We start from the raw sequence: 10155 nt of genomic DNA, 5'->3' as shown, positions 1-10155 counted from the left end.
TTTAATTAAAATGTTTAATTAAATTAAATGTTTGCTCTACTTTTATAATTTATATAAATTTATACATTCAGTAATCATTTTAATTTTAAGAAATTTTTTAGGAATTTTTCATTATTTACATTGCCTATTTTTTACGTGACTTTTTAATGTTATTTGCACTTAGACGTTGTATTGCTTAAACTAAACAAAAAAATAAATTGTCTTTTTTTATTTAAAAAAATAATAGTAATAATAGTGACTGACAATGAATTAAAGCTGCAAGTTTCTCCAGTTCCAGCTGTCAATCAAAGCGTGTCACATGGGCTCATGAACAGCAGATGTAGTCGTGAACCTCGCCTGTGTGTGTGTGTGTGTGTGTGTGTGTGTGTGTGTGACACATGTATAACCTGATCTGCAGTGTTTCCTCATCGCTGTGTTTCCTGCTTCTGTTTCCGTCAGCAGCTCCGCTTTTATTAGTAAAGGTCAGCCAGTGTTTCTGACAGGATTACAGTAATAACTCAATCAATAAATAGTTATATCCATTAAAATAAATATATAATAAAAATAAATAAAATAAATAAATAATAAAAATAATATAAAGTGTGTGTTTGACTTCCTGTCAGGGTGCGTTGTGGGAAGACTCTGTGGGAGCTGTTTCTGTGACCGTCACATGACCTTTGACCTTACACTCCACATCTGAACACACACTCACATCTGTTCTGTGTAGATGAACATGTGATAGACTGCTGTTTGTTCAATGAAAACTATATATACAAAATTATATAGATATATCATACACACACTCACTTACACACTGTCACACACACAGTCAAACACACAATCACTCTCACAGACACTTACACACTGTCACACACTCTCACTTACACTCACACATGCACTCACTCAATCACACACTTACACTCACACACACTTGCACACACACACTTACTGACTCACACACACTCACAAACACACACTCATCTCCCTGATTCACAGTGTGTAATGTTTCGTAAAATAGCCAGCAGCCATATCACCCTGTAGCCCAAGACTGGTTGCCCATTAAAGCTAAGCAGGGCTGAGCTTGGTTAGTACCTGGATGGGAGACCTTCTGAGAAAGCCAGGTTGCTGCTGGTAGAGGTGTTAGTGAGGCCAGCAGGGGGTGCTCACCCTGTGGTCTGTGTGGGTCCTAACGCCCCAGCAAAGTGATGGGGACACTATGCTGTCAAAAAGAGCACCGTCCTTCGGATGAGACGTTAAACCGAGGTCCCGACTCTCTGTGGTCCTAAAAAATCCCAGGATGTCTTTCGTAAAAGCAGGGGTGTAACCCCAAATTTGCCCAGTAGCCTCTGTCCATCATGGCCTCCTAATCATCCCCATATACACCAATTGGCTTCATCACTGTCTCCTCTCCACCAGTAAGCTGGTGTGTGGTGAGCGTTCTGGCGCAATATGGCTGCCGTCGCATCATCCAGGTGGATGCTGCACATTGGTGGTGGTTGAGGAGATCCCCCCCTTCTATGTGAAGCGCTTTGAGTGTCCAGAAAAGCGCTATATAAAATGTAACGAATTATTATTATTATTATTCCCTGCATGTGATTCGTTCTATGAAACATCTCCTTTTCTGTGTTAATGTAAGTGATGTCACTTCCTGCGGCTGCGTCAGTGTGTGTGTGTGCTGCAGTCGTGAAGGGAATAACTGGAAGCTGGTGTAAAACATCCCATTTGCCTTCACACAGATTTCTCCTTAACCCCGCCCCTTCAAGCTCACACTCATCTGCATACACGTTTGTGGCCACACCCACATCTCAACATCCAATCAACAACAGATGCATATTTACTCTTGTTCAATAATCTGATGCATGTCACAATATCATGGAAGATGCACAATGCTAGTGTAAACACAAACACTGTATGTTTATATGTTATTTATTACACGATGTATTTATTGCGTGTGTGTGTGTGTGTGTGTGTGTGCAGGCATGCAGCCGGTGTTCTGGAGTCGCGAGGACGTCGCTCAGTGGCTCCGGTGGGCCGAGCGAGAGTTTGCACTGAGACCGATCTCCAGCGGGAGCTTCCAGATGAACGGGAAAGCCCTGATGCTGCTCACTAAAGAGGACTTCAGATACAGATCTCCACACTCCGGTGAGACACACACACACACACACTTTTTCACTTGCTCTCTCACACACACTCTCTCACTCACTCACTCTCCCACTCACTCAACCTCTCTCACCGTCTCACTCTCTCTCTCTCTCTCTCTCATTCACTCACTCACTCTCTCTCACTCACTCACTCACTCACTCACTCACTCTCTCTCTCTCTCTCTCACTCACTCTCTCTCTTACTCTCTCACTCACTCACTCTCTCTCTCACTCACTCACTCACTCACTCTCTCTCTCTCACTCACTCACTCTCTCTCACTCACTCACTCACTCACTCACTCACTCTCTCTCTCTCACTCACTCACTCTCTCACTCACTCTCTCACTCACTCACTCACTCACTCACTCACTCAATTCAATTTCAATTCAATATAGCTTTATTAGCATGACTGTGTAACACAATGTTGCCAAAGCATCAACATATTATATAAAAATAATAGAACAAACACACAGAACATATATGTACAGATCATGTCATATGTAGCATGGTAAATAAATAAACACAGTATATATTAAGAAATGAATAAATATAATTAGCTGTCTCTGGCCTTGTGAATAGCTAACACATATTTAGCTGCTAGTGCAGCTGTATTGTCATCTTCTCCGAGTAAGAAGAACATTTTCTCAGTGTCACTCAGATCAGAGAATGATGGGATCAAGGATTCAAATCTGGGCAGAAAAGTTTCTCTAATATTAGTATATTTGGGACAGAAGAGCAGAAAGTGTTCCTCATCCTCTATGTGCTGTAGATCACAGTGTCTACAGATCCGCTGCTCTCTCTCTGTCCATGTGTGTCTATGTCTTCCTCTCTCTATCTCTAGATCATGGTCGCTTAGTCTGTATTTGGAGAGGATTTGTCTTTCTTTAAAATGTTTAATAAATAGATAGCTGGCCAATTTAGTGGTTCTATTGAGGGTCGAGTAACATTGGAGTTTATTTTGAAGGTCAAAATGTGCTTTTAGTGATTGATCATGAGTGTCTTTTAGGTGTGTGTGGATTTCTTTAATAATAGTTTTGGGGCTGTAGCTGTGGTCAGTGGGGAGTGCGGTCTGATGGACGAGTTCACTCACTCACTCTCTCACTCTCTCTCTCCCTCACTCACACTCACTCCCTCACTCTCTCATTTATGTGAGTGAACGGGTGTGTGTGAGTGTGTGTTCCTTCGCCGCTTTATAAACACAGCAGACGATGCCGTCTCAGAGTGAGGGATTGTGGGTAACGGTGTGGTTGCATCTGTAATTTGGAGCGGAGGAGGAAGTTGAATTTTGGGTAAACTGCCAATAAGGAAGTGTGTGTGTGTGTGTGTGTGTGTGTGTGTGGGTGTGTGTGTGTAATCGAGCCGCAAGTAACCGTCACCTGCTAGAGCCAGGAGTTCCCCTTGCATCACACACACTGACCAGAAGCGAGAACTGAGATGTGTGTGTGTGTTTGTGTTTGTTTGAGAGAGAGAGAGAGAGTGTGTGTGTGTGTGTGAGTGAGAGAGAGAGAGAGACAGAGAGTGCGTGCATGTGTGTGTGTGTGTGTGTGTGTGTGTTTATGTGTGTGTGTGTTTGTGTGTGTGTGTGTGTGTGTGTTTATGTGTGTGTGTGTGTGTGTGTGTGTCTGAGTGTGTGTTCTTCCTTTTTGAGAATCATTTCCTTGATGTTTTTTCAGGAAGCTCTTTAAAATAGGACACAATTTTCATGAGACAACATGAAGACTGACGACTTCCTTCTAGATGATTTACAGTGTTTCGTGTGTGTGTGTGTGTGTGTGTGTGTGTGTGTGTGTGTGTGTGTGTGTGTGTGTGTGTGTGTGTGTTTTTTCAAAGCCAACAAGCTGTGTGTGTCAGATGCTCATGAGTGCAGATGTTTACTGTGTGTTTTATATGTTCATTAGATCAGATCCAATGACAGGAAATACATTGAATTATTAAAATAAATATAACACTATTTAAGTACATATTTATTTACATGATTAAATAATTTAGTTTTTTTTTTTAATAAATGATTTGTTTAGATTTTTACATATATGTGTGTAATTTAATTATTTTTTCATGATTACATATATATATATATATACAGTACACACACATATATAATAGTAATATTGAAATATAATAAATGAAAGTGTGTGTATATGTGTGATCATTACAGATACAGCAGTGATTATTCATGAATGTGCAGATAGACACCGCTGAGGATCAGTGACAGTAACGTTCATTTGTGTGTGTGTGTGTTGATTGACAGGAGACGTTTTGTACGAGCTTCTTCAGCACATCCTGAAGCAGAGAAAACCTCAGTCGCTCTCGTCGTACTTCCCGACCGGATCCTTCCACACACACAACGACACGCAACTGATGCACCACAAACATGAAGGTGAGCGTCTTCATCATCCTCATCATCAGGGCCTGTGCTGCTGAGACTCATGGGAAGCGGTGGGCTGAGAACACTCACACGATCCGGGAGGAATGTTGACAGAAAAACCAGTTTGACGAGGAAACGATGAAGAGCTTTAGCTTGAGTTCTAGACAAAGAATACATGAGAACTTCCTGAAAGTAAGGCCAACACGTGTTCCTGACGACATGCTGTTCCAGGATCAGATCCGCTTTCATCCAGGGTTGCTGAGCGTCACGTCACTCACACATTAATGTTTTCAAGGGTTTGATGTTGTGTGTGTCTCGGTTTGGTCTCTGGGAGCCTCTAGTGGCTCAGGCCTGAACTGCAGTCTGTGTGTTTCTGTGTGTTCATGTCCAGTTTAATATTTACACTGCCGTTTGGGATCAGTGAGATTGATCACTGTTTTTAAGAGTCTCTTCTGCTCACCAAGGCTGCATTCATTTAAAAAATTCATAAAAATATTTAAATATTATTAATAAATATTATCACAATTTAAAACGGCTAATACTTAAAACGACAATAATTACAACTTTTTCTCTTTTTTTACTTTGTGGTGGAAACTAGCTTCCATAGTTTTCTATTTTAAAATATTTTAAAAGTGTAATTTATTCCTGTGATATTTATACCTCTAATTAACATATGTGTGTGTGTGTGTTTCAGATACGGTACGCCGGCCGGCCCGCGCCACAGACGCTCAGTCTCTGCAGCCGCCCACCATCGAGCTCCGTCACCGCGCACGTTCACCGCATCATCACCCGTCAACCCTGCGCTCCTCGGCCGAGGACCCCCAGCAGGCGTCCGTGCAGATGCCCGACAGCAACCACCACCTGCCCGAGGACCTGTACCCGCTGTCCGTGTCTCCGGCGGCCCACAACGGCCACCCGCGCGCCGCCAGCGCTAGCCCAGAGGAGCCGCCGCCGCGCGTCATCCAGCTCATGCCGAGCGCCATCATGCACCCGCTGCTGCTGAGCCCGGGACGCGGCCCTGCTCCGGCGGACTTCCGGCACAGCCGCGGCGCCAGCCAGGAGAACGGGCGCGAGGTAAAGTCAGCTTTACACACAGGGTCCTTGAAATCCTTGAAAGTTTGTGAATCTGAAAAATAAAATTGTAAAACGGATAGTTCTTTATGCTTAAAAAGAGCAAAATGATCTGCCAATGGGGTCAGAAAAATAATATTCATTTAAATGAAAAACAAGATTATTTTTCTGACCCCATTGGCAAGATCATTTTGCTTGTTTTAAGCAAAAACTCTCTTCATTTTTTTGTTTTTTTGAATTCAGGAAACAAGACATCATTTCTTATGTCATTTTACTTATCTAGTGAATGCTTCTTGATTTAAGAACTTTTTTCAGTATATATATACACAGCCGCTTGCCCAGCTCAGTTCTCATATAATGGTGACAATGCAGGAGATCAATAATATTGTTGAATATTAAATTCAAAGGTGAAAGGTCAGAGTGCCGTCCACTACGCAGCTCACGGTCTGAGTCTCGCGGCTCACCACCTCCCCCTGCAGGACGAGAGACCTTATCGCAACCAGATCATCATGCCTGTGTCTCCGCCTGAGGAACAGGCCACGCCCATGGGCCGCATCGCAGGTTAGACCCCGCCCCCTTTGCTCAAATTTGTGTGTTGTGCTGATTATGTAGTGATGATGCGGTGATGTTGTGGTAATGATGCGGTGATGTGATGATGCTGTGTGTTGTGGTGATGTGATGATTCAGTGATAATGTGGTGATGATGCGGTGTGTTGTGGTGATGATGAGGTAATGGTGTGGTGATTATGTGATGATTCGGTGTGTTGTGGTGGTGATGCGGTGATGATGTCGTGATGATGCAATCTGTTGTGGTGATTATGTGGTGTGTTGTGGTGATGATGATGCGGTGTGTTGTGGTGATGATGTGGTGTGTTGTGGTGATGATGCGATGTGTTGTGTTGATGATGTGGTCATGATGTGGTGTGTTTTGGTGATGATCATGTGGTGTGTTGTGGTGTGATGTGGTGTGATGTGGTGATGATGCGGTGTGTTTCGGTGACGTTGTGTTGTGGTGATGATGTGGTGTGTTGTGTTGTGGTGTGATGTGGTGATGATGCGGTGTGTCAGACTGCAGGCTCCTGTGGGATTACGTCTATCAGCTGCTGTCGGACAGTCGCTACGAGAACTACATCCGCTGGGAGGATCGCGAGACCAAAGTCTTCCGGATCATGGACCCCAACGGCCTGGCCCGCCTCTGGGGGAACCATAAGGTTAGAATAATGACAACACTCTACAGTAAAGAGACATAAAATATATAAAAAATACATTTTTAATATTTGATTTATTTTTGTTCTTCAATATTTTAACTCTTTCCCCGCCAAACACGGAATTTTCCGTGTTTAATGAAAAAACGCATCTGCGCCAAACACGGAATTTTCCGGGTATCCGTGTTTTAGGTGGTATACGGTAAGGAAGACCCGCGCGCATGTCCTGAATGAGTGCGCAACTCTTTGATCAGAGAAACAGATCGCAATCGTCTCAAACAGTGGAGTAGTGAGAATGTATCAGACAGACAATGCAGAGGTATATGGCTGAAGTACTGGAGGTTAATGGACTCGGAGTCCGATCACTCTTTATTTGATAATTCTGAATCTGATCGGGACGAAGTAGTCAGTGAGAGAGATGCACACGTTCATGCTAGCCATGGACGTGCCGCAGATAGATCGTATAATATTATGACACTATAATATGTATGTGTGTGTGCAGGCATTTATGTGTGGCTGTCTAAATATGAAGGTGTAATTGTCAAATTATTTCTCTCTTTGTGCACATTTACCACATTGTAATATGTATTTGTGTGTGTGTGTGTGTGTCTAGGCCTGTTTATTAGTGGTGCTTGCTGAAAGCAAGGCAACACTATTACTATTGTGTTTTTTGAGTCGGCCCAAAAGTTTGGCACGCTACTCCTCCCGCAGTTTTTGTCACACACCCATGAATGAGGTCTCAAAACGTGCGGAATATTCGGGAATGGTGTGCTATGACTTTTCTAAGCGATCGGGGGTACGATGTTCGCCCGAAGGGCGAACAAATTTCCCAAAAATCCCATAGACTTAACATTGCGACAAACTTTGACGACTCATAGCTCCGAGCGAGGATTTCACAGAAGCCTGCGATTTACCACATTTGAAGAGGCTGACAGGCTCTGTAAGAACATACCTCACAATGGGGTAAAAGTTGCACCCCTGGGGGGCAGGAGCTGCCCAAATTTTCCCCATTGACCCCCATGTTATTTATTAGTGGTGCTTGCTGAAAGCAAGGCAACACTATTACTATTGTGTTTTTTGAGTCGGCCCAAAAGTTTGGCACGCTACTCCTCCCGCAGTTTTTGTCACACACCCATGAATGAGGTCTCAAAACGTGCGGAATATTCGGGAATGGTGTGCTATGACTTTTCTAAGCGATCGGGGGTACGATGTTCGCCCGAAGGGCGAACAAATTTCCCAAAAATCCCATAGACTTAACATTGCGACAAACTTTGACGACTCATAGCTCCGAGCGAGAATTTCACAGAAGCCTGCGATTCACCACATTTGAAGAGGCTGACAGGCTCTGTAAGAACATACCTCACAATGGGGTAAAAGTTGCACCCCTGGGGGGCAGGAGCTGCCCAAATTTTCCCCATAGACCCCAATGTTATTTATTATTCTTATTAGTGGTGCTTGCTGAAAGCAAGGCAACACTATTACTATTGTGTTTTTTGAGTCGGCCCAAAAGTTTGGCACGCTACTCCTCCCGCAGTTTTTGTCACACACCCATGAATGAGGTCTCAAAACGTGCGGAATATTCGGGAATGGTGTGCTATGACTTTTCTAAGCGATCGGGGGTACGATGTTCGCCCGAAGGGCGAACAAATTTCCCAAAAATCCCATAGACTTAACATTGCGACAAACTTTGACGACTCATAGCTCCGAGCGAGAATTTCACAGAAGCCTGCGATTTACCACATTTGAAGAGGCTGACAGGCTCTGTAAGAACATACCTCACAATGGGGTAAAAGTTGCACCCCTGGGGGGCAGGAGCTGCCCAAATTTTCCCCATAGACCCCAATGTTATTTATTATTCTTATTCTTATTCTTATTGTTCCGCCGTTTTTCCGTTCGCTACTCCTCCCGCAGCTTTTGTCAGAGACCCATGGGTGAGGCGTCAAATCGACCGGCTTATTTAGGAGAGGTGTGCTATGACTTTTATAAGCGATCGGGGGTACGATGTTCGCCCCAGGGGCGAAAAACGGCCCAAAAAATCCCATAGACTTAACATTACGACAAATTTTGGCGACTCATAGCTCTGAGCGAGAATTTCGCAGAAATGTGTAATTTACCACATTTGAAGAGGCTAACAGGTTCTTTAAGAAAATACCTCACAATGGGGTAAAAGTTGCACCCCTGGGGGGCAGGAGCTCCCCAAATTTTTCCCATTGAAAATTTTCTAGTATAGCATTTTACTATTCCAGGAAAAAGTTTGGAGCACTCCTACGTCCACAGTTTTTGTCACAGACCCATGAATGAGGCATCAAATCGTGCGGCCTATTGAGGAGAAGTGTCATATCACTTTTATCAGAGATCGGGGGTACGGTGTTCGACCCAGGGGCGAACAAATTTCCAAAAAATCCCATAGACTTAACATTGAGACAAACTTTGACGACTCGTAGCTCCAAACAAGGATATCGGACAAACGTGAGATTTGCCACATTTGAAGAGGCTGGCAGGCTCTTTAAGAACATACCACACAATGGGGTAAAAGTTGCACCCCTGGGGGGCAGGAGCTGCCCAAAGTTTCCCCATTGACTTACTATGGTGAAGGACGTCCCATCAAATGCATGTGTTTTTCCTACTATGGTAAATTGCATAGGGATTTTGTATTGAACATAGCTCTGGATCAGAGTGTCATAGAGACAAGGGGGCGGGCTCATTTTACTCAGACGACCAATCAGTCTCTCAGGATCATTGTGAAGCTATTAAGCCACGCCCTAGCAACCATTTAGAGCACCTTAGCAACAACTCCCATAGACTTCCATTGAAAGAGATCAAATGGATATCTCAGGATATAAGTGTCATAGAAACATGAGGGTGGGCTCGTTTGACTTGGGCCAGCAAACAGCCAATCCTGAATCACCTCAACACTTACTGGCAACGCCCTAGCAACCATTGTAGAGCACCTTAGCAACCAAAATCCAAAGAGGGATATCTTCCATTCTGAATGTCATAGAGGCATGGGAGTTGTATTATATCATTCATACTGACAAGCAGCCTTTAGAGATTCATGATTGGCAGCTGCCAAGCCACTCCCTAGCAACCAAACAGAGTACCCAGCAACCATTTTGCAAGACCTATATCTCTGCATCAAAACATCGTATAGAGATGGGGGTTGGCTCTTTTTACTCATGCTAGCAAACATGACTTGCTACATGCTACACATGCTAGCAGAGAATAGCTACATGCTAATATTTATTAGCTAAGTGCTAAATCATGCCAAGAAAATGCTACAAACTTCATAGTAACCATTTGTGACAACTACCAACCACCTATACCAGAACATCCTAGCAACCTCCTAGCAACAACCTAGCAACCACCCAGAACACGCTAGCAACACCCTAGCAAC

At 43.7% G+C, this 10155-nt stretch overlaps 1 protein-coding gene across 2 annotated transcripts in view; it reads left to right on the top strand.

Annotated features, from left to right (window-relative positions):
• etv6 (ETS variant transcription factor 6) overlaps window positions 1–10155 on the top strand; it is a 48256-nt gene that overhangs the window by 7359 nt on the left and 30742 nt on the right. For both annotated transcript variants that reach the window (XM_039660560.2, XM_039660559.2), the window contains exons 3-7: window positions 1957–2121; window positions 4369–4497; window positions 5180–5559; window positions 5964–6117; window positions 6625–6767. In XM_039660560.2, coding sequence (XP_039516494.2) covers window positions 1957–2121; window positions 4369–4497; window positions 5180–5559; window positions 5964–6117; window positions 6625–6767 — 971 coding nt within the window. The remainder of the gene's footprint in view (window positions 1–1956; window positions 2122–4368; window positions 4498–5179; window positions 5560–5963; window positions 6118–6624; window positions 6768–10155) is intronic.

The sequence above is a fragment of the Pimephales promelas genome, chromosome 24 (genome assembly GCF_988280905.1).
Source record: "Pimephales promelas chromosome 24, fPimPro1.hap1.1, whole genome shotgun sequence".
Taxonomy (NCBI): Eukaryota; Metazoa; Chordata; class Actinopteri; order Cypriniformes; family Leuciscidae; genus Pimephales; species Pimephales promelas.
The sequence above is the reverse complement of the archived record's forward strand: the minus strand, read 5'-3'. Positions and strand labels throughout refer to the sequence as shown.